The following is a 23,784-nucleotide window of genomic DNA, read 5'->3' on the forward strand; positions in this document are numbered from 1 at the left end:
CGCTTTAGTGTCCCTTTAAGAATAACGAAATGGACAGTTACAAACATAGGCCCCGAACGGCTTCCGGTTACGCCCACTGACAAAGCCTGCTAAATTTAATGGGCAAAGAAGGGCGTCTAGCAGTTAAAACAGAAGGACGCAGGTTTTCAACACATTTCCCCTGTATACAGGATAAATTTTACAAGCTTGTCGTATACGCTATGCGAAATAAAACTATTAGTCTTGAGGCATTCAGCGCCTTTCTTTTATCCGAAAAACGTACAAGGAGATTTGCATGGAAACAAATAAAAGAAAGCGCTTTTTGTCGCGGCGTAGAAAACCGATAATTAGGCACGTGACCGGAAGTTTCTTAAGGCCTCAGGCTCGCATCTGTTATCGCGCGCGCGGAACTGCAGTTACAGGCGGGCATGCGTGAATAGCAGATTAGTGTTGTTTACAGCTAGTTTTTTTTTTTTTTGAAGTATATTACGACGTGTTCTTGCGATGACTGTCGGACTGTTAAAAAAGCAGGTTATTTCGAGACAAAATGGTAATTTTTGCTGACCAAACTTCACCGAATAGCGGACGTGCGAATTTCCGCGACAACCTGCAGCAATGTTATTAACACAATTCACTAATAAACTTTTTTTTAATTGATATAATGTGAGAAGGCATGTTGTAAATGCAGAATTGAAGTCAGCCAGCACTTAAATAAAGCACGCCCTTTCACGAAAAAAAAAAAACAGCCTACAGGACAAGTTTCCAGAAATACGAACTCAAAATGTGCACCTCAAAATATGTTGTTCCAGTTAACTGTCTACCGTAATGCATTTTTCCACGGGAACAGCAATGCATATCGCAGCAGATTTTGAATGTTTCTCGAAATTGCCACATATATGGCACTATGCTTCTGGCAAAAGGTATGAGTGCTGGCAAACGACAATATTCTGCAAGCACAGCATGCCACCTACAAAGTAATTAAGTTAAGCCCGTCAGTACGAGCTCGCCAGAGTCCGGGTTCTTCGTCCTCTCTGCGTGTAGATACACTATCACTACAAATATTTTCACGCGATATAAAGATTCGATTCGTAATCTCTACTGATAAATTACAGCTTACAATTCAACGAGTGCTGGTTAAAACAATACGATTTGTCAAACAGTAACTTTTTTCATTGACTACTTAATTACATGCGGTTTTGTAAGTGTTCGTCACAAAACAAAATGCAGACAATGATATGATTCAGCTTTTTATTTATTTCACTTTGAGAGAAACAGCTGACTACATGATAAATAAGTCCACATATTTACTGGCTGAACGAAGTCTTACAAATTCGCCTAAATTAGTTCCAATTCTATGACAACTCACCAGTGAGCTGGAGCGCTAACATGTATTTAAAAAAACTTAAAAATTCAACTTTCCCAAGGAGTTTTCTAGGGCACTATAATAGCATGGTGTTGCCAAAGCCCAACGTTTTCAAGACGTGCACTCCAAATAAGATTTAGAAATGCATTTACAACGAAGCTGTTAAGGGCTCCTTTCCCCACTATCGTGTCCGCGTGCAGGAAAAAAATCCCGATGCTAGTGCAATGCCGGACCGACCCGTGGCGGAGGTGACGCAAGCGTTAAGAGGAAGCTTTAGCTCGAGTGCTCTTATCTAAATATATGTAAAAGGAGAACTCGTTTTTGTCGGCAACCACTGCACCAAATTTGACGAGGTTTGTTGCATTTACAAGAAAGACAAAATCTTGTGACGGTTTGTTTCGAACTTGAGTTAGGTCGTCAATTTTTTTTATATTAAAAATTGGCCAAAATAAGAAATTTAAAAAAAACACGCTTGTGTTTCATGGGTGGTCTCAAAATGAGACTTGTTATTAGCTTCGCTTGCTGTGTGCTGTGTTTTACGCATGTCGTTTCGGCGACGTGCACTGTGCGTATCAGTTCATTTCTCATCGATCCCATCTGGAAGCAGCGTGCTAGACGTGGCGCCAAGCAAACCTGCGCAGTTTTCATTAAAGAGGACTCTCTCTCTCTCTCGCACATCCGACGCTGATGGCTGAATTGGAGGCTTATCTATAAATGCTACATCAAAACTGCAGAGAATAAGCACAACAACGAGACATCCCTTCCTGTCTGAGAGAGCCGAATTCCATTTCCCTGCTTCCGTTCCCGGTGCGTGTTTAAGTTTTTCTCGCCGACAACAGAAACTGCGCACTAGGCCGTGCTCGTGCGGGGGACGGCGCCCGCAGCGCTGACGGCGTGGCCGCCCTTCCAGGCGCGGCCATTGATCGGCGGTGGCGCAAGCGAGAGAAGCTCGCATGCCGGTGGGCGCCCCCTCCCGGACGGGTCCAATGCGCCTGCAGAGGGGGAGGAAAGGCAGTTCGGAGGGGGGCGGGGACACCGGCGCCTGTCGGCTGGACCGAGAAATACGGCGGCGCCGGACACGAAGCAGCGGCACGTTTCCGGCGGACGGCCTCCCGAATTCGGCATTTTCGTTCGACCGCCCGAATCCCCGCCGTACGCACCGTCCCCTTAATTCCATCGCTGCCTGGTGCCCGAGTCGAGCGGAGATACGCATTCCTGGCGCGCTCGCGTGCGCTCTGGCTCAGCCAGGAGAGTACGGCGGGGGGGCTTCCCCGCCACTCCGCGCAGCCTCGGTGCGACGCGAACATTAAGACGCTGCCCCAGCTGTAAGCATGCGGCGCGGGCATGCCCGTTGGCGCACGAAGAGAGGGAGGGACTCGGCTCGGGGTAGAAAATATAAAACACCGCTTTGAAGGAAACGACCGCTGCGAAACCTGACCGGTACGCCCGCATCGTGCCGACACACAACGGCGGCGCGCTGCCCTTTTTCGCAGAAGCCGCAGGCTCGACGAAGACGCGAAAAGTGGCTCGAGGAGCCCGCGTCTTTCAAAAAACCAAATCGCATCGCACTGTTCCGCGTCCAGGCCCATGAAACATGTCAGCTGAGCACCAGTAAAGAAATATGCGCTTTGGATCGACATGAAGACCCAGCCATACAAGGCCGTTTTGTACTTGGAACACTTTAAGCCACAAAGTTAGGTTTATTTATTTATTGTTTCGTGACAAATTGCCCGTGTCTTGTTTTTTTTTTTTGGGGGGGGGGGTAGGGGTAAATTGCTTTTTACGTTACTATAACACCTTGGTAACTACACTCGCTGCTGTTCGCAGCAGGCACTGAATTCGCTACCCTTCCACTTTCCTCGACAACACACACATTAACAGCCTATCATACTGACGGAAAAAAAGATTAGAAAAGAGCACCTGGTAAGAAGGGCAAATATGGAGGCTACATTCAAGTTTCGTAACACGTCGTCCGATAACATACTCGCTAACGTCAGTATTAGACTATAGGAGACCCACCTGGTTTAATGTACTGTCCATGCGCGAGACACTAGCGTCGCAGGATGAAGCGCTGGCCCTGAACGAAACACTCTCGTGCGCCCGAGACCGCGCTTCAGCCGTACGACTGTGTTCAAATACCGAATACAAACAAGGTGCGGATGAAAGCGCCGAGGGTTCCCCGAAACGACGTAGCCGTGCGAAACAGGTGAGTGCGTTTACGCTGCTTTTTTTGTTGTTGTTGTTGTTTTTTCAACGTGCTCTCGGCTGCCAGGTAACCCCGTTCGATATTTGTTTTTTAACTCCGATTTGCCTCACGCACCGTGGCCATCCGTTCCTGCCGCTGTTTCGCTGCGAAACTCTTCGATCCAATGTGAATATACAAGCTCCCCAACCCATGGCTCCCCAACCCATGGCAAGCACATCCACACGCGGTGTCTTAGCTGCAGTAAAGCCCCTCCGCACACGTAAGCGGCGGTGGCTAATGGACGGAGAAGCTTTAAGGTGTAGCAATGCGGCACGAAAGTGGCTGAAAAAAAAAAGTGTAAAGCGGAACGGAGCACCTAGCGAGCGAACATAGGGCCCGAGCTTTGGTTAACACGGCAGTCAGCGGATTTAGCATGGGGGCGCCATGGGCGTGTGCGCCACTGAGGAACTGACGATGGGGTTGGGTTTCCCCAAGCGACGAGCGTGCAGGAACTAAGAAAAAAGAAAATACTGAAGTGGACGACAGGGTCCAGGCACCGAAGCGTACAGCAGGCAACGAGACGCGAGTCACGGCACGTTCAGCGCGCTGAAGCAGGACAGTCGACCGCGACGCCGGTCCTCGGATGGCGGCCCGCACAGGAAACGGCCGCTCGGCCGGCATGCACCGGATACGGACCTGAAACGCCTGCGGGCCAGCCCTCATCACACACCCCGATCCTGCTGCCCTCCGCCGCGACACAATGGTGCACTCGCGCGGGCCACAAGAGGCGCCCGCGCGATGGCACGCGAGCTGTGCGCCAAACACAGCCCGTCACCGAGCAGAGGTTCAAACCTGCGATGACTTGGCAACGCGAGCCACGCGCCTTCAAAGCTGGCAACGGTTGGATAGTACGACGGAAGCACAAAATCAGCACAAAGGCACAAAATAAGATACGCGGACAAGCCTGCGTATAAGATAAACTAGAATAATTGTAATCCACACGAGAGTACACCACGAAGCCAAAAATGAAACGCAATACGGGGTTCTCACAAACAAAGCTTCGCTGTTGAAGGAAAATTCATCCTGGTCCGGTGGTCGAACCTGCAGACGCACTTCCGGGGCGGTCGCTCTGCTATCTGGGCTAAACCAGGAGGCTGGCAGATCGCAGTGCGGAAACCCGCAAAGTGGAGTACGTTTCCGGAAAGGGAATAATGGCCATCTACCCGAGAGTGAAACGAAGCTATTAACAAGATAGCCTGGTGGCTTCTCGGCAACAAAGGAGGATAGCCGCTTCTCGGGTGGATTACAATTATACCGTTTCGTTAGACTTGCTCCACTTTGCCGATTTCCGCACAACTAATTTGCCATATAAGGTAAATAAGACAATGCGTGGCGCAGCTCATACTCTATTATAAGAACGGCACAGGTAAAATCTGGATCACAAGCCGAACACGTCAAACTACAGCACTGGCTAGACAAGCTTTGACACAGTGGTTCGAGCACGATGGTGTATCGCGTGGCCTCCGAGATTGCAACGGCGCGCACCAAAGCGCCCTCGGTTGCCACGGTATTGCCTACAAGCTGCATGCCTGTAAACAAAGAGGTCGCTGCAGCGCATACTGTAGAGGTATAGAGATTAATCTATAACTTGGAGGGTTATTGCAGGAGAGTTATATAACAGATTTGTCAAGGCACGAAGGAAACTTGGGTCACAAATCTACAAGAATAGAAAACTGGGCCAGTTGGACTATCCTCACGATGTAGCAGCGCAAGGAACAAACAAGATCATGGTGCCCCCTTTATTTTTTTTTTCCTGCCTGTTCTCTGCGCTGCTACACATCGTACGCATAAATTTCGCCTTTGGCAAGGTAACCACTCCTTCAAAGAAGGGCACCCTCTAGATATCTCTAACTCAAAGCACCTAGTTAGGACGTGACAAACGTATACGCAAAAAGGCGTCGACGCATGCCGACTCTCCGCTCCTTTTTTGTCCGCCGACTCGAACGATGAAGGCTCATCCAAGTGAAATGCAGCGTGAAATTCCGGTGTATACATATGGGGGCTCCCAATACCGTCGAAAGGGTGGCGAGTGGGAGCGAGGGGCAATATGGACGGTCTGCGTAGGTCGACGTTAGCATTCACGTCCAGTGGCGTCTCACTGTAAAAACTGCCGCAACTACGCTACTACTGCCACCAGAGCTTCACGCCTAGACTGACAATGACGCCGAGGACGGTCACTACAACGACAGCATTCGTACCGGAATGGACCAGCCGCAGCTCTCGCAAACCCTTCGCGCCCGCAGTCATCGCGCGTCCTTGCATTTTGGGAGCAGGCGAAGCGGCGGATGCGATCGGCCCCGCCCCGCACGGGGATCCAAAGTGACTGGCTAAGCTCGTCTGCTGCGCCAAAGCGCTCGCCTCCCGCTGCCGACAATGGGCCGACGGTCACCTGTGCCGGCGTCGTTAGCCGAAAAAGCGCGCGGCCGCCGCCGGACCAAATGGGTTTCCGATGTCCTCACGCCTAATGGCGCTTCCCAATGCCACGGCCGACGTCACTTTTCGGGTATTTCTCTCTCTCCGTGATTTGCGGATATGCCGACTACCAACTGCTCGAGAGAAACCGCGGCTCAGCCCCGCGGCACAGCTGGTGAGGGAAGGAAGGCGCAGCAGCCAGCGAAACGAACTGCTGCACCACGGGCGGATCGAGGAGCTGGTCTGCAGTTCTGTCAGCCTACTGAGTAATTAACTGTTTATTCGCAAACTATAGTGAAAAAGGTGGGATGCTGGAAGAAAAGCGTGCGACCGTAGCTGAGAGAATAACAGCGAACGAGGGGAGATTAGGTTGTGGAGCAAAGATGTCACAAGATTAATAAACGAAAGAACGGTGTGATGTCAATTTCCTCCCTCCATTTCCTAAAAATTTCTTGCAAGTAGTTAAATTTGAAATATTTCTTTGATGCAAATGTTCAGCCTATGGTGTGCTTTAAAAGTGGATACATATAACCGTGTTTTTCTAAGAATTTAAAAGCTTACGGTTATTCGGCGTCGAAGCAGACGAACTTAAGAGTAGAGGAGGTAGATTTATAACGATTCTTTAAAACTCTAGCAGGTGGATTTCGCTAGATCTTGCGAGTGTGTTCATTGCAACTTCAAGGAAAAACTAACTATACCTGGTAACTATGTCAAGGTTTACATCGTGTGATCCCAACAACACCATTGTGTTTTGCGTCGTGACATTATATATATATATATATATATATATATATATATATATATATATATATATATATATATATATATATGTGTGTGTGTGTGTGTGTGTGTGTGTGTGTGTGTACGGATGTATGTATGTATGTATGTATGTATGTGTGCGTGTGCTTGTGTGTGCGTGCGTGTGCGCGTGTGTGTGAAGCTAGATCAATAATCCTTGTCCCCAGAACGTACTGAAAACCGCTAAATCTAGGGATAGCGCTCCGAATTTCGGATCGCTAGTTCTTGGCTCAAATCTGATAGCAACTGCTGTATTTCAATTGTACAACTTTAGCACTACTTCTAGAAAAACTGTACAATAAGCACAGATTCACCGTAGAAATCGTAGGAACACACACACACACGAACGTTCCAAGGTATTTGTCCATTTTTTTCCACAATTCACGCATTGCTCTGCTAGTGGCATCTTTGTTATGGTGATACAACGTAGTTAATTAAGCATACTTCTAGGAAGCGCAGCACACACGCACGAAACGAAGCAACATAGCGACAAGATGCGTTCGGCATAGTTCGGCGCTCCAGCACTCGCGATAACTAATGGGACAGGAGGCTATGCTAGTGCGTTCCTTCGTGCAGCGGTTTTCGAGTCCGAAGCGAGTCACGCCAGTCGAAGATGAGGCACGGCAGATGCAGAGAAGTGGAAATATTCCACCGGACCGCACCCAGGCAGCGACGAGGGAGAGTGGGCCTCGCTCTCGCCCACCGAACGTTCCCACGCGGAGGCATCGATCGGAGTCCATGCCCCGTTCAGTGCACTGCCCCGCGCGCGTTGCACGCCGTACGGTACCAGAGCAGGGGTTGCCGCGCTGGGGTAGCCACTGAATGCGCACACACTTGACGCGAAAACAGGGCTGAAAAAGGCGATATCTCGAAGGATTTTGAATTCTGCTCGAGACCAATTATTTTCCTCCTCCGTCATCACCAGGTTCGGATGAGGAGGACCGAACGAAAAGAAGCAGGATGCTTGCCACTCTATATGAACATGTCTAAACTTGCAGCAGGAACGTTCCGTATTCTTTTGCAAACCGACCGTTTGCTACAATGCTAATAATGGCATATATATCCAGATATGTTCCCCGTGTACACGTTAAAAGGCGCCACAAAACACTTCTTCAATGGACGCAGAACTCGGGCCTTACAGTATGCACATTAAACATCATGCCATGTGACAAAGCATTCACCGAAAAAAAAAAAGAATAATAGGAGTATATTATATAGCTCGTCCAAAAAAGAGCGGTTCAGACTTGGTGGCTTCGAGTGCAATACGAGGTGAAGTGACGGAGATAGCCCAGGCTATCCCAAATGCTAGGGCGGCTCGCCAGTGTGCCCACGCTGCAATTCGGACACTGTTGGCGTAGAATATGCTACACCAGGAGATACACCAGCTCCCTGGCGTTGACGAGTGCACCATTATATAGCTCGTCCAAAAAAGAGCGGTTCAGACTTGGTGGCTTCGAGTGCAATACGAGGTGAAGTGACGGAGATAGCCCAGGCTATCCCAAATGCTAGGGCGGCTCGCCAGTGTGCCCACGCTGCAATTCGGACACTGTTGGCGTAGAATATGCTACACCAGGAGATACACCAGCTCCCTGGCGTTGACGAGTGCACCATTATATAGCTCGTCCAAAAAAGAGCGGTTCAGACTTGGTGGCTTCGAGTGCAATACGAGGTGAAGTGACGGAGATAGCCCAGGCTATCCCAAATGCTAGGGCGGCTCGCCAGTGTGCCCACGCTGCAATTCGGACACTGTTGGCGTAGAATATGCTACACCAGGAGATACACCAGCTCCCTGGCGTTGACGAGTGCACCGACTGCGCGACACGACAAGAAGCGCGCGCGTGCTTCACACAGAGACCCCGCGACGGGAGGCGGTGCGCGACTGCCGAGGATAGGCATACGGTTGCGCAGCGCCATAAAGTGAGGAGGGAGGGGGCGGTGGTACCGAGGGCAGGCAGCCAAGAGGGGCGAGAGCGCTTACATTGTCTTCCTGACGGAGGAGGACACCCCTTCCTCGGGGCGCCCCCGGCACGACTCATCGCCGCTGGACGTCCAGCAGCAGCGGTCCAAGTGCGTGCTGCCAGCTGACAATCAGCGGCTGGCCGCTGACCAACGCAATAGCAACGGCGGTCGCCAAAAGGAAGAGGGGGGGGGGGGGGCGACAAGGCCTCGACCTGGCGGTGTGCAGAAGGAAGCAGAACGCCGATGACGCCGCTCGTGTCGAAAGTCGGCGCGCAGACAACGGACGGGGGGGACAAGCGGGCAAAACGAGCGTATACGCCGGCGCTGCAGCGAGAAGGCTGCGGGGCCGGCTGGTGCACATGCGCGGTTGGTGTCCGATAGCCAAGACGAGACTCGGGGAGAGATCAGTAAGCACTCCAGCTTGGACACTTTCTTGGGAGCGCTGGAGAGCCCGAAAGTTTCAAGATGAGATGTGATCGAGAATGGTGCCGCACGACGGCGAAGATGGCCAGATGTGGCGGCGCGATGCTGCATAGCAGAAAGAACTGCATGCGCCCATCTCGGCGAGATTACGGCAGTGACGTAAATTAGAGTGTGACCGAGGTGTTAATTCCGGATTTCAACTTTGGAGATGAATTATGTCGACGCTGTTTTCGTCATCACCATCTAGGATGCTTTTATCAAATGTACTGACGGGAAAGTACTTGTCAAGATAGTCGGCCAGAAAAATAAAGGACCTGCTCTCTGTAGTAATGCAGTAACATTACACTTGACGTGCTAGGCTATAGGTTTTGCTGCAGTGTACCTCCACGAAGCTACTACATTTGCGGTGATGACTCCGTTTTCTCGATGGCTCGTATAATCTTGACTCAGTAGAGAGAGGAAACGTTTGGGACGTAATACAGGCCAGAAGCGTGTGCTGTCTAAAATGTGCGGGCTTGTTCCTCGCAAAATCCACCAGCATGGAAGCACAAACTTCGACCCAACTCGCCATCGTGTTTTCGAAAGACAAAGCCCTGTCAACGGCTTTAAAACTCCGACGTACCGCCTAATGGTCTCGTAAAAGTCTGCGCCCGCGCACATTCCGTATGGGTTGGAACAGCGGAGCCTTAATTATGCGCATACAGCGGCACTACACACGCCACGCGAAGGTCAATCCAGCGAAGTATCAACCCCGACGCTTCTTTCATCGGCGAGTACAACCGGCAGTTTTACTTAACATTCAAAAGTTGAGCATTGCAAGAAAGGTGCGCCGTAGCGCTTCGGTATATTCGTCAAAGCCATATCAGCTGACGTAACGCACTTCGCTGATCCGGTCACCAAGCGATCAGTTTCTGCACACCGCAACGTCTCCGCAGACCTGCACTGCCTTCCGTGGAAACCGTGTCGAACGCCGCGTCACGCTTGCCATATGGAGGTAAACTGGGCCACCGTCCCGGGACGACTATAGTGCTTCAAGTCAACGGGTGCAAAAAGGATTAAAGCAGATTTTGCAATCCCTCTCTTAATACCTCGATGACGTTGCGACATCGCTGTTTGTCATCCAAAGCTACAATTATTAGACAAGCCAGAGTAACTTCAGGGAAATGGACATGTGCCAATCATAATTAGCAGCCTTATGTGGATGAATAGCACAAATTAAAAGCGATTCGCTAACAGAACCACATTCCGTATACGCTGCTTTAGTTTTTTCTTTTTTTTTCCTTTTTCTCCACAGAAACGAATTCCTGCGCTTTGACGAATCATTCGACACCTTGTGAAATGCTGCATACCCGCCAGTTTTAGTTTAGCGTACGTTAAGCAGCGAGCGTTTATGACAGCTTTAGTTGGACGTTGCGCAAAGTCAGCTCAATAGAGGTGCATAACGCGCGACTGGCGTGTTTGAGCGTGGTTTGCAGTGTCACACGACGTCGCCAAAATCAATTACGTTTTTTTTTCAATTGAGCCAAGCAAAGCGATACCATAGCCGAAAGCAGCATGTTTGTGAGTTTACTGGCTTCGTTCACAGAGTGCTGCTTCTTGTATTGCGACCGCTGCGATGTGTACTACGAATAGCTCTAGGCATGCCGAAAAGCTTTCTTAAAGATCATCGCCTCCTGTTTGCGCTAACGTGGGCGGAGATCGACGACCTCATGCTGGCGCGTGTGCCGCCACGGCACCTGAAAGGGAACTACTACTCCATAGACGAGGTGGAATATGAAATTAGGCGCAGCCGCGAGTCAGAGCTGCTGAGGTACCGTTCATGGGCTGCTGGATATTAGAAAAATCGAACAATCTGTTTAGACAGCAGTTTCAATTTGAGAAGGACGATATTACAGAACCGCTCTCTGCGCTAGTGCCCGAAGAGATCGTCAGCGCTCAGAACGTTAATCTGGCTGTGAAGCCTTGTGCATCACATTGCGCCGGCTGGCGTACCCCAACCGATGGTGCGATTTGGAGCCTATTTTTGGGCGGCATTCATCTGTAATGTCTAGTGTAACGTCACAGGTGATCAGTCACACCACAGTAACCTCTGGCTACCTGTTGAGCGATTGCAACAATCACCACTGGCTTTCTCCTGCTTCGCTCAGGGATTTTTCGAATGTAAGTACCACGCAGCTCAAAATAATATTCAAGCACAGTGCTGATTTTTGTGCCTCTACCCATCACAGCATAAAGTAGTGCTGAAGCTTATCTAATGAAGCGCTAAAAGTGAAGTGTGATTTCATTATTTTCGTTGTTTTGAACAACAGACAAAGAGCGCTTGCTGACATTTAATTAAAACACATTTATTAATTTGCATGCTTAGCAACAAGTGCAAGGATTCATCTGCAATTGTGTTAATTATTGCAGAAACGCATGCGAGTGTTGAAAGGAGCGCTGAAATATCATTGCTGGCTTACATAGGATATTTCTTGGGTAGTTTAGATTATTGTGCAAGTGAGCACCGCATGCATATTCTTTAGTACATTAGAGTTTGTCGTGCTAAGATTGGCGAGAACAATGTCTTTGATATAGAGGACACGTAGAATCTGTTCTCTTATTGGAAGTGACTGTTTATTATTGAGCCGGTATGTCGTTCTTTCACTTAGCGGCGATACTGAGCAAGTGTATCTGCATAGGAAGTTGTGTACAGGCTTATCTGTCCCCAAAACCCAGAGAATAAATTTCCTGGTACACGCAATGCGGTGCTTCATGCCAGTACTAATAGCTTCAGATGATTATGGGATAAAATGGCAGCAGCAACTAACTAAACAGCCACAAATTACATGCTCCAAATGTCTATGGCGTAGAGCTATTACGCCGAAGGGCGCGGGATCGAATCCCGGCCGCTGCGGCCGCATTACGATGGCGTTCTGCCCACTTGCGAATCTTTTGTGTCGCACAGAATGAGTTTTAACGAATGCAAAGATAAGACACTCACGTGCGAACACACCCCGCAGTGGCCGATATACCGCGTACACGACGAAGCTCCGCAGGTGTATACTCGTCACCGGCAATAGCGTCCAAGACCGTCTGGCTACCAGCGCAGAACTTGCGACTCACGTATATAGCGGTGTCGTCTTGCGTGCACCGCGTCCGAAGTACGCTTGAAATAAAATCGCTATGTTTAGGTACGCGGCGTCGTTCTTTCCGTCGACAAGATACACTCGCGATAGCTGACACGTCGGGAACAAGTGACAAAAGCCGTAGCGAAGCCTTGTTGCCTAGCTGTAGCTATCTGGCGACGGAGAAAAAAAATACGCATACGCGCACAAAAGCCACCGTTATGCGCCGTCTCAACGCGACGTGTTTGCTATGCATGAGAACAAAGAGAATGCTGGCACCTGTGTTTACTGGAGTAACTGCTTGTCGCAAACTGAACCGCAGTTTAGAGAGTTGTCGTACTCCGCAAAAAAGTACGTTCGCTCCTGGGCTCGAGCATAGCGAACGTACTGCAGCGAGGAGTCAAATATGAAACAAGCAGAGACTCATGCAAAAAGGGTTGCGAGAACTCGCTCCGTTATTGGAGTTTGTAATATGAGGCTCTCATGAGAGGCCAACCTGAGAAGTGCAGGTGCTTTTGCGGATGCTTGATCGCAAGACTCGCTAATAGTACTGCGCAAAAGTATTTCGCACTTGCGTGAACCTGCTCTGGGTGAAGAGACAGACCGAGCGCGTATCCACGAAAGAGCGCCCTCGGTCAGCCAAACTGAACCATGCCAGTCTCAACGCGCGCTGCCGGCCTCTGGCGTAGGCTAGCCTACGGAAGGCCTGCAGCGGGGCCTACCGGACACAGTATTTCCTGCGAACCTTGACCCACACGCGGCGGCGGTGGAGCTGCGTGCGCGGCAGTTCCCCCGGCACAGTGGCCCAGGCGCCCTTCGTGACCGGCGCCGCAGGAAACGCTACACCGGCCAGCGTGAGTGACCTTCGCGCGCGTAGGCTTAATGGCCGTGCTTTTGGAAACAAGCTCACACTATCCGCTGACTGAAAAGGGTTTTTCGGGCGCCTACAGGCGTCCTCTGCCATCGCCAGGAGACTGAATTTCGGTTCGGTATAGGTCAACAGGCGGATAGGCGAAGACAACACGGCCGCCGCATCCTGCCCGTTCCCTTTAAGAGCGAATAACTCCGTGGGGAAAAAAAAAAAAAAAACCTTGTGTTTTCCCCTCATGGTATATGGGCAGCAAGATGAATTTGTCATATATACACCCCTGCCGCCACAAGATAGAAAGCATGAACACGCGACAAAGTCGCGTGTACGGAACTCCTGTTCACGAAACGCCCCGCGCGCATGCATGCCGAACACTTGGTGCGTCGCCATAGCATCAGCACAACTGATGCCCGCGAGTATGTATACTTCGGTTACACTTTGTTACATGCATAGCTTTTATGGCTTCTACAGAGTCTGAGCGCGGTCAGAGTTCTGCCTCTACCCCTTGCAGTACTGATTAAGGAGTGTGTAGAACAAAAGGCACTATACTGCACTGCACTATACTATACTTACTGTACTATACTAAACTGCACTATACTTTAACAAAAGTAGCGCAGAGCGCAGCGTGCGATGGCTAATGGCGAGCGGACGTAAGACTCGCGTATTCCTTCTTACTTGGCGAGACCGTCGGAGATTTGAACTCGCGGGACTGGTTCGGCTAGGCGCATATTTCTTTTCCTGACCATCGTATGCAGGTGCGAGTATTTCCGCATGGCATATAACGGTAACCGAAAAATGCAACCGACCACCGAGGCGAGAGTTCCGACTGGTCACTCCACTTCTCGCATTCGAAGTCTTTCCTTGTCTGGAGGATTTCGCGGAGCTCTCAGATTCTCCGTCCTGTTTCGATTTTCGCAGTGGGCAGTGGGTAACCGACTCCTAAAGACCGGCTCAAACGAGAAAATTTGCCGAAATTCGGCAGCCTACAGAGCAGCAAAGAAAGTCGCTTGGCTTGTGCTGGACGTGAAGATATATCCTTCGAGAAGTCATGGATCGGATTCGAAACTGGGGTAACAAGATCAAAGAGACAAAGTCTATATATACCCCGTCTCACTAACTCCGTGCATGTGCGGCGAAAGCTATTGGTTACGTGAGCCAATCACAGAAGAGAAGCCCAATTCCGCGCGACGCAGCTTGAATTAGTGCTGCACGTAATTAGTATCGCACAATGGAACGGTCGGCTGGGAAACGCCTTCCTCCTTTATCTATAACAGACAGCTGGCTTGTGCTTATTGGCGACGGGGAAAAACAGCTTGAAACACCTAAGGGCCCGGGGATCGTTCGTGGTATTTACAAAGCTCAGAGCACGTGTACAATCGCAACGCAGGTAAAATAATCAAGTGTCTGTATATATATAGTACCACGTGTTCAGCGCTCGCACACACTGACCGTACCGGAGTAGCCTCACTGTCATTCAAGCCAGAGGCGCAGGCATGACGTTTCTTTCTCTTTTTTTGCTCTCTTTATTAGGCCCATTACCATTTTCTACGTCTCCCTTAAGACAAATCACGAGGCTGTTTGTGCTAATAGAAACTCATTTTAAGAGGAAGCTTTAGCTCGGGCCCAACTCCGACGCGGCCTATTCAAATACATGTAAAACGCAAAAACGTTTTTATGAGATGGCCCCTGGACCGATTTTGATGAAATTTGTTGCATTTGAAAGGCAAAGTTAAATTCTAGTGACTGTTGGAAGCAGAATTTCGATTTAGGGCTTGAATTTTCTTATAAAAATTTTCATTCAAATGTTTGACCATTTGAAAAAAATAGAAGCAAGAAGTTTACAAATTCATAGCTCTGCATCAAGAACTGATATCGCGGTTCTGTAAACGGCATCCATTAGATCATTCAAAGCGGACAAACTCATTATGTCATTTTACATCTTACGTGAATTTGTTACGTTGGTTACAACGGTTTTGCAAAAGTTGTACTTCCTTATGATTAATTTTTTTTATATTCATGTGTAACATATCAATTTTGTCCGCTTTAGATGTACTATTAGATGCAATTCACAGAATTGTATTATCATTTTTAGTGATTGAGTTACAGAGTTGTAAACTTGATAGTTTCGTTTTTTGAAAATTTTCGATTTTTGCCGCTTTTTAATAAAAAATTGATGACCTAACTCAAAAATTCGAAACCAGCAATCACTAGATTTTAAGTTTGTCTTTTAAATGCAACAAACCTCGTCAAATTTGGTGCAGTGGTTGCAGAGAAAAACGAATTCTCCTTTCACATGTATTTAGATAGGAGCACTCGAGCTAAAGCTTCCTCTTAAGAAAGGGAATCTTTCAAACACTCTGGCCTCGGCCTTCCGCAACAGCGACGTTACGGATATCCCGTTATATCGGGTGTGGCAGGTCACTGGACAGACACGACGAATCACGAGAAACAAGTGTCATCAGCTGCATCCAGGCAAGCATGTGCATTTACGGCACCACCGTCATTTTACCACAGCACTGAAAAAGCCTCGCCAAATTTATGCAGCGCCAGGGCTGGTCTGCTCAGTCTAGGGTTGGCTATCGTAGGTTTACGCCTTTATAGCCTACATCGGCTGTTAGCTTCGAAAGGAGGGGTAAAATCTGCTTAAACGGGCCAAAAACTCGGGCTCTCGGATGTTATAGCGGGGAGCAACGTTTCGTCCCGTCCACACGAGTAGGCCAGGCCTGACGCTGCTGCGGCGAGCACCGTGCCACGACAACCACCAGCTGACTGCGTACGCGAGTGAAAGGGCAGCGAAGCGTAGAGAACACGCACCTGGCGGAGGAGGCGGCGCTGCACGACGGTGTCCCCGCAGGTCGTAGCCCCCGGGCGAGGCCCTGTGCACCATGGGCGCCGCCGCTGCGTAGCCGGCTCCCGCAGGCGCCGACATGCTCGCCGGCGGCTCGAGCAGCAGCGGCTCGGAGGCCGGGCTGCGGCGTCCGAACGGCGACGCCGCCGCCTCGCCGCCCGCGGCCGCCGCGCCGCCGCCCGCCAGCAGAGCGCCGCCCGGCGAAGCCAGCTGCCGGATCTCCTGCGAAAGAGCAGCGCGTCACGCTCGGCCGGCTGCGCAGTTCGATGCCCCACGGGTCTGGAGCACGCGCGGCCGGCTGGGAATTTCGGCACACGCAATTCACGAAGGAGAAGACGCATCTCCGTACACTCTTGACAGACACAATCCCGGCGGGGAGGGGAAAAAGAAAATGACAACATACATTCGTGCCCTGGCACCCAGAAAAGTAAAGGCGCGAAGCGAAACCCGCGACACTTGCTGCTCATGAAGGATAACGCCCCTCGCGATACCGTTGAAATACGGTGGCAAACGGGAAAAGACAAATGCGGAAACGGAATAGTTGCGGTAGCTGCCGGTTTCTCTTTTGCTGTGACCAAATTTGGCGAGCAGGCTGTGCTATACCGGTCGGGTTCTACGACCTTTCGCGTAAACGTGACACGCACTTCCGCCCCGTTTGGGAGGGAGGCGAACCGCGACCATGCTCCGAGCCAACAAACGGGGCGAGGGATGTGCGTCGCACGGCTGGCTCATCTGATGGAGGGCGCGCATGCAAGCCGCAGGTGCCATCGGCCAGCCACCAGCGATAATATACACAGGCGCGCTCCGTGGCCACCGACCGCCATGTCAGTGCACAGTGCACCTAGCAACACAGTATACTTAGGTCGACTGGAACAAGGCTGCCGCATGCGTACCTGTGCACTTCCGTGTGCCCACGCTGCATCTCTGCCTTGCAGGCTGTGCGAACGTCGGCGAGTATAAGTTTTAATGCCTTTCGTGTTATGTAAACTTCCGCGGCCACCTGTACCGTAACGGGGTATATGTCACAGCACCAATCTTACTATGCATCAGACGTTGTACAAATGTGCTAATTTTAGGAAATGCGATGGACACGCCAAGCATATGAATTCATCTTTGTTTTCTTTTGCCTTGCAAGTGATTCCCTCACGCAGATGTTAGCAAACATTCAACATCACTAACAGATAATTACGGTTCCTAGAGGGTGCACGCAGCCTGTGCCTGAAGAGCCGCCTGTGTATACTATCTGGGTTTGCCGATACGTGTTTCATTTTACTCCATCACGAGTCGCTCATGTTTTGAATGTCGGTGCGTATAAACCGCCTTGCAATAAACTGTAGCTAAAATTAGAGCTTGTATATTTGCTGTTCTGTTGTCTGCGTCCCCATTTTTGCGTTATACTACTATGAATCTGCAAAGGCTGCCACCCAGAATCTCACGGGCGCCAACACAAACGGTCTCTAAATAAATCCCTCGGGGCGCTAAGGCTGTAAATTCGAGAGGAAACAAAAACACTGCGCCACCGGTCCGCGCTGGCAAGAGTGGGAACAGCTGTCAAGGAACGCGCTGCCAAATGAAAGAGGGCGAGGATGTGAAACCGTGCACACGAGATGGGCTCAACTAGATGCGCATGCGCACTAGCATGCAACGGAAGCACACTCAGTGCTAAAACAGTTCCGCACAGTGCTACGAAATGTGAAACCCGTCGGAAATCCCCAGGAAAATTTCGTCTCTGAAGGTTGGAAGGATGCGGGTGTTTGCGGTACTTTTTGACGTGACGACCTCACAAGAAATTTTTAGAAGCCCACTATTTCAAACCGCTTACATTTCCCCAATGAGGTCTTTCTTCGTGAACGCAGCTGCACTGATGACGGCTATCTGCCCAGCGCTACACGACAGTTGCGTTACAAGCTTTCATAATAAATAGGTTTCCTCGAATTTCCTTCATGCAGCGAGCCCGGCCACTCGAAAAGCGTATTTTTGTTTCTGTCTGGGGCATCTGCTGGATCGAAATGTGGCGCCTGTAAAGCTTATCTCTTCCGAGGCTAAATGAATGGGACCCACAGAAAAGAGGGGCATCCTATCGAGTGCGCAGGCGTCAGCTACCACCACTTAGCGGCGTACTACCGGGACCACAGGCGCGGGCATGCAGCGGATACTTCTTTTGAACGCCGTTGCTGCTGCACACTACATAAAGGCAACCGACAAAGACCAAAAGGCGAGGAAAACTGCACGGGCCGTTGAAGGTCCCGCGCGAGTGTGCAGGGTCGCTATTTGCCGATGTCTCGGCCACTGGAAGCGGCAACAAAGGGCTGCTGCCGCCGCCGGTTCCTAAAATCCACGAGCGAGTGTTTACACACGCGGCGCCGCAGTGCTGGGGTTCGGAACGCGCGTGCGCACAATGAGAGCCGCCCAAGGACTAAGCCGCACGCCGCCGCGGCGCATTGTGAAGAAACGCGCCGGCAGAAATCTGTTTCGAAACGTTATCGCGCTCACACTCCTCCCCCACGTAGCGCCCACCCCTCCTCGGCATTTCTTTCCCAAGGCTAGCGCGGCGAGAGTGCGGCCGGTAGATCTAGCCAGGCAAGGTGACGCCATGCGAGGCCCTCGGGGAGACCCCCTGGAAACTCGGCGAAACCTCGCTGCGCAGCGGTCGCACGCAGCTGATGCGAGCTGCTGCGCGGCGAACGTGGCGCGCGAGTGCGCACGCAAGCTCGGCGTCGCCCGTTTCCGGAGCTCGGCCGGAGAACCGCTCACCTCCAAGGCTTACAGGCAGACTGCGAAACTGCCTCAGTCAGCGAGCAAACGAATATCGCAGGAATGGAAAACTTAACGAAAACAGCTGCGACAAAATGCGCCACGAACAGTCGTAAACATGGCGAGCCATTTACGATGCTCGATCGAGACGACTCCATCAGCGGCGGAGCGCTATCCCAGGCCCCTTTAACCCGCTAGCTCAAGGACTGTTTTTGAAATTCCGGTGAAAGGCGCGGGTGCTACAACTAAGCGACTCGCTTCGGTATCAAGAGCACGGGCCGCTGCAGCACGATCCCAGGCGCCAGCGAAGTTCGGTTCGCACGGGTTCATCGCTGTGAAGCGAACGCTTTTATTACGGCGACGGTTAGCGCCCATATTGGCTCATGTTGCACAAAGCGATCACTCAAGAACTTGCACACCGCTCACTCTGTTTCTGCGAACGCGCTTATAAGCAAAGATGCGTAATCGCCACGACAGAGCTATAGCAGCACACTGACATTTAAGAAGTATTGCGGCTTAAGAGACTGACCTATGTGGCCATATTGTTAATCTACCTTGGAGATAGAAGCGGAAGTTGGTAGTTTATCGGAGTAATACCATGGGGATCACTGTGAATTCGCCTTCACGGCACCACTTCCCGAACAAGTATTGACTCAATTAGACATTCGGGAGTCACATTAGACAATAATTACGAACTGGAGACCACATATTACTAATACACGTTCTAAACTTCCTTCACCACGTCAACCTCTCAAAGGCAAGGACATGCTTTGATCGTGCAGTAGAGAAAATTATTTATGTCAATGCATTATATGTCCCATGAGGAAGAAAATCCGGCGTCATCAAGCGATGGTACCAAAAATGGCCGACGACGCAGAGTAAAAACACGTCAAAAAATTCTCGGATTGCCGTCGCATTTCTCAGCGAGATTCCTGTAAACAAAGTAAATTAACGCCTTTGAAAAGAAAATTCGGTAAATTTCGGTCTAGGTAGGGATGGAACCCCGGGATGCGAGACGAGCACGCTTCCCCGACGCCACGGCAGCTCCACGGTTCCGGGTGACTAAAGGTGTGCCTAGTATGTGCGTCACTGTACACGTCACGTCGCAGCCTTCTGGCTGACTAAAGGCGTGGCCTAGTGCGTGCATCATTGGGCACGTGACGGCGCAGCCAATGGGGAAGAGGTGACGTCATCAGCGTCTTGTATGACCTCATAGTAACGAAGAGGTTATGAAATGGTATAACGACGTTAATTAGTAGTAATTATGGGTATTTAAGCTGAATTACAGTGAAGTTAGAAGAAGATAGAGTAAGGTTACTTAAGGCGGAGTAAAGTGGATTAGGTTGGATTAAAGTAAATTAAGGTGACATTCAAATCACGTGATGATACTCAAGCGACTGTCATTTTTTGTCTTTCATTGCCTCGTCATATATTACTTTAGTCGTGGTTTGCCGAATTCAAAACTTATTTGCATCAAATAAACAGATTACGCAATGCAGCTCTGCGCACAATTACGTTTTCAAATCCTTGCGCACCTAGTTTATTATGTTCATAGCTCCACGTGCATTATCAGCAGAAACGAAGGTTGCCATTAGAGTTTATATTAAAGATGGCAAAATCGCTCACTATGCGTGTTATACTATGCCAACTCGTGACATTAGTATAAGCAGACTCCCAATTATTATTACTATTATTATTATTATTATTATTATTATTATTATTATTATTATTATTATTATTATTATTATTAGCGCTGTCAAATGTCAGCGCCTGTGTGTGTCCTCATCATTCATGTTTGTGTGAACGTCTTTTTTTTTTTCAACTGCGCTGCTTCATCATAATCATGACGTGTACCCCCCCCCTCCCGTACGCACACAGTAACAAAGATAACAGGTAAGGATACCTTCGGCATGAACTCAACTCATTAATCAATAACGAAATGGAACATCGGTGTATAGGCAGACCGGAAGCATATATATTGTGTAAAGAGTGCGAAATCAAAATATTGCTTTTGCACTTGCGCCTCGCGACCACGTCCTTCATTGCGCCCCGGCAGCGTCTAACAGTTTTCATTCACGTTTTACACTGCGTGCTTTGTGCGGCCTCACAAGCAGATCCTGTTGACCCAGAAACGTCGTGCAAGGCGAATATGGATAGACGCGTTACCACCGAGGGACACCAAGGTACCGCAATTACGAGTAACAAAGGAGCCTGCCCACACTGCTCAAACTACCACAAATCGCCCTTATGGTGGGCTTTCCGCGAGTGCTAGCAAACGCGCACCTGTGTTAGTTGGCATACCTATGTTTCCTTTTGACATGCAGAAAATGAACTACGAACCACGCTTTCCCACTCCGGAAGTGATTTTTTTTCTTCTCATCGGAACAGCAATATAAACGTCGGTTCGGTACCCTGATGACTGTACATACCTAACTTGCCAGAAAGTGTTTTACGCGGAAGTTGCGTCAACCTAGCAAAGCCGCGTGCAGTCGCCTACGTCGTCGCGAGATCACCGTCTCGCCGAGGGCGCTGACTTGAACCACACCGATTCAGGTCGTCACAGCGTGTCGGCTAGCGACTCGGGAAGACCCGTCCCTGCTCCACCGCGAGCCGGCTGTCAGTGCCGGATAGCGCGAAGCAGAAACGGACGCAAGGCAGCCGTCACGGCGTTACGTGTTCGAAACGGGGCGCCCACGTCACAGCAGCCGCAGCGGTCGCTTTCCCCGCGCCGGAGAAAGGCGATCGACGCGTGGTGGCCTTCACGTGTCGACCCTCCCCCTCGGCTGCGCGGCGTCAGAGCGAAGAAGTGAAAAAAGGAGGGCGGAAAACACGCACACAAAGAACCGCGCGGAGAAATCGCGGCCGCGACGTCATCCGGCGAAATGCGTGTTGGCACACGGCGCGCGTGCGCACACGTCACCGGCCGTCTCTCTCGGATCTCCCAGCTCCGACGCCACAACAGCTGAGCGCGTGCACAGCGCGCGAAACGCTTGCTTTCAAGCATGCGGCAAAGCGCGCGCTACTCGGCGGCCGTTCACGGAATCTTCCGCTTCGCGATGGCGACTGCTCGGAGCGATTCGCATGCCAGAGCCGGTGTTCCTCTTCAACTACCCCCCCCCCCCCCCCCGAAGGATCGCAACAACGCCAAACCCTGCAACAAAGCTGCTAATTCGAGCTGGACACGAACAGGTCATCCAGAGTTGTCATTATGCGCCTTCATCGACATGAAATAACCTTTATTTTTGTGAAACCTGTATGGGATTTCTCTACATAGCTTCATACTACAAGTCGGGTCGATGTTAATTTTCCCTTTCATGACCCTTCCTTGCGGGCTTCCGCAAAGAAGGGTCCGTATTGCCGAACGAAAAGCTTTATGAATTGGGCCCCAGATGCGTAGACTATGGGACACTGTTGCGGAGGCTCACGAAGTCTTTGTTCATATACTGGGGAGAGCCCCTAGTTGTAGGCTCCCTATATCACAACAACCAGAATGGCTCGTCTTGGTGTGCTATGCCGGGCATGAAATAAAATTCGGTCTGTTCGATGCTCTAGTGGTCCACGCGTTGACTTTCAGAGCGTCACTCTGTAATGTGTACAGAACGGACGTTCACAAGGACAGCTCCGTGTGAGCATGACCACGTTTTATTGCGTGTTGGGCGCCCGTGACAGTCTGGGGAGCCAAGACGCACACGACACTCGCATCTGCGCCGGGCACTCCACAGTGGCGCCCGGCTAGTTACGGCCACTGCGCCTAGAAACGCGGACGAAATTTGTACAGCAAGGTATCACAGCGAAAAGCCGCGCACCGTATATATGTGGAGGGAGGACACGTAGCTCCGCACCAGCAGCTCACTAGTCTGGTCGCGATCCTACAATTCCAAAAGTCCATTGACTGAAATTCAACTCGCGATTTCAGTGACGAGCTCCGCTATTGAACGGCAAGTCGTCGCTCCGGTGGCCTCAACCGCGCCACTTAAGCAACATTGTTTAAAGAACAGCCGCACGCACCGTTATCAACGCCTCGCGCGTTACATAGACGAATCGCCAAGATGGCTCATTCTTACGTGACGTCTTGTGTAACTTTATTTGCATAAGTGCACCGAGAAGCGAGGTCCCACACGTAACCTGCGATACAAAAGGCGGAATTTTTGTCAAGCCGTACATGAACGGCTTTTTATCTGCTCTTCATTTTTCACCCTGTAGCTCATAGTTAAAATATAGCTTTGGTTGATTTGATCATACACGACCTCAGCAGTGTTTCGCTTTATGCTTTTGCGTCGTGCTCTAAGTAAAACAAACACTCGCGCAAAAAGGTGAAAATAAACGTATAATTCACATTCATGGGAAGCCCCTTGTTCACATAAAGAGCAACGCGAGAGGGTCCTGCAGCGTATACGCGTTAGATATACTTAGTGTAGTTATGTTTAAGTGATTCTTCGTCGCGGCGTTGCAAAGTTTGTGTCCTATATCGAATGTGCGCCGTATTCACACGCATGTGCGCAGTAGAGGAACTAGCGACCAGCCAGCTATAGCTTCAGAGAAACCGAAGGCAATAGGGAGTTTTAGAAATATATGTGACTCAAAGCTATAGGGGACGCTATCGTCCAAGCGTACACCGTATCGCAAAAGACGCACAAAGGAGCTTGGATTTTTGCTCATGCAAAGCCGTTTAGGGACGCTATTTCTAAAACTACCTTATCCTACATGTACGATTGAGCCTCAAAGACCTCTCTTTGATTCTGATAGTCCGTCAGCCGCCCTTGCAACTGTGCCAGCGCGAACTGCGTGCTGATGGGCCGCTCTTTCCTGGCACGCAATGCTTATGCGCAACCTCGCAAGGGCACTGCGTCGCATTCGGTTTGCTACCCCTTCCCCAGTGCAGGGTAGCAAACCGGACGCGCATCTGGTTAATCTCCCTGCCCTCTCTCTGTCTCTTTCTCTCTCTACGTTTTACTTTTATTTGTTATTTATTTTTTCAATCGTGGCATTCTCCTCCCCTCAATAACCTCATCCGGCATACAGGCAGCGTGT

The 23,784-nt window shown here is 50.4% G+C and overlaps 1 protein-coding gene across 4 annotated transcripts in view; it reads right to left on the reverse strand.

Annotated features, from left to right (window-relative positions):
* The window catches only part of mura (murashka), a 194,007-nt gene that overhangs the window by 104,378 nt on the left and 65,845 nt on the right, over nucleotides 1–23,784 (reverse strand). For 3 of the 4 annotated variants that reach the window (XM_065433167.1, XM_065433168.2, XM_065433166.2), the window contains exon 2: nucleotides 15,966–16,221. In XM_065433167.1, the coding sequence (XP_065289239.1) occupies nucleotides 15,966–16,221 (256 nt within the window). Of the gene's footprint in view, nucleotides 1–15,965; nucleotides 16,222–16,402; nucleotides 16,688–23,784 lie in introns of those variants that run through there. The other variant, XM_065433171.2, reaches the window with a different exon arrangement.

This window comes from Dermacentor albipictus, chromosome 1 (assembly GCF_038994185.2).
Source record: "Dermacentor albipictus isolate Rhodes 1998 colony chromosome 1, USDA_Dalb.pri_finalv2, whole genome shotgun sequence".
NCBI classification, from domain to species: Eukaryota; Metazoa; Arthropoda; class Arachnida; order Ixodida; family Ixodidae; genus Dermacentor; species Dermacentor albipictus.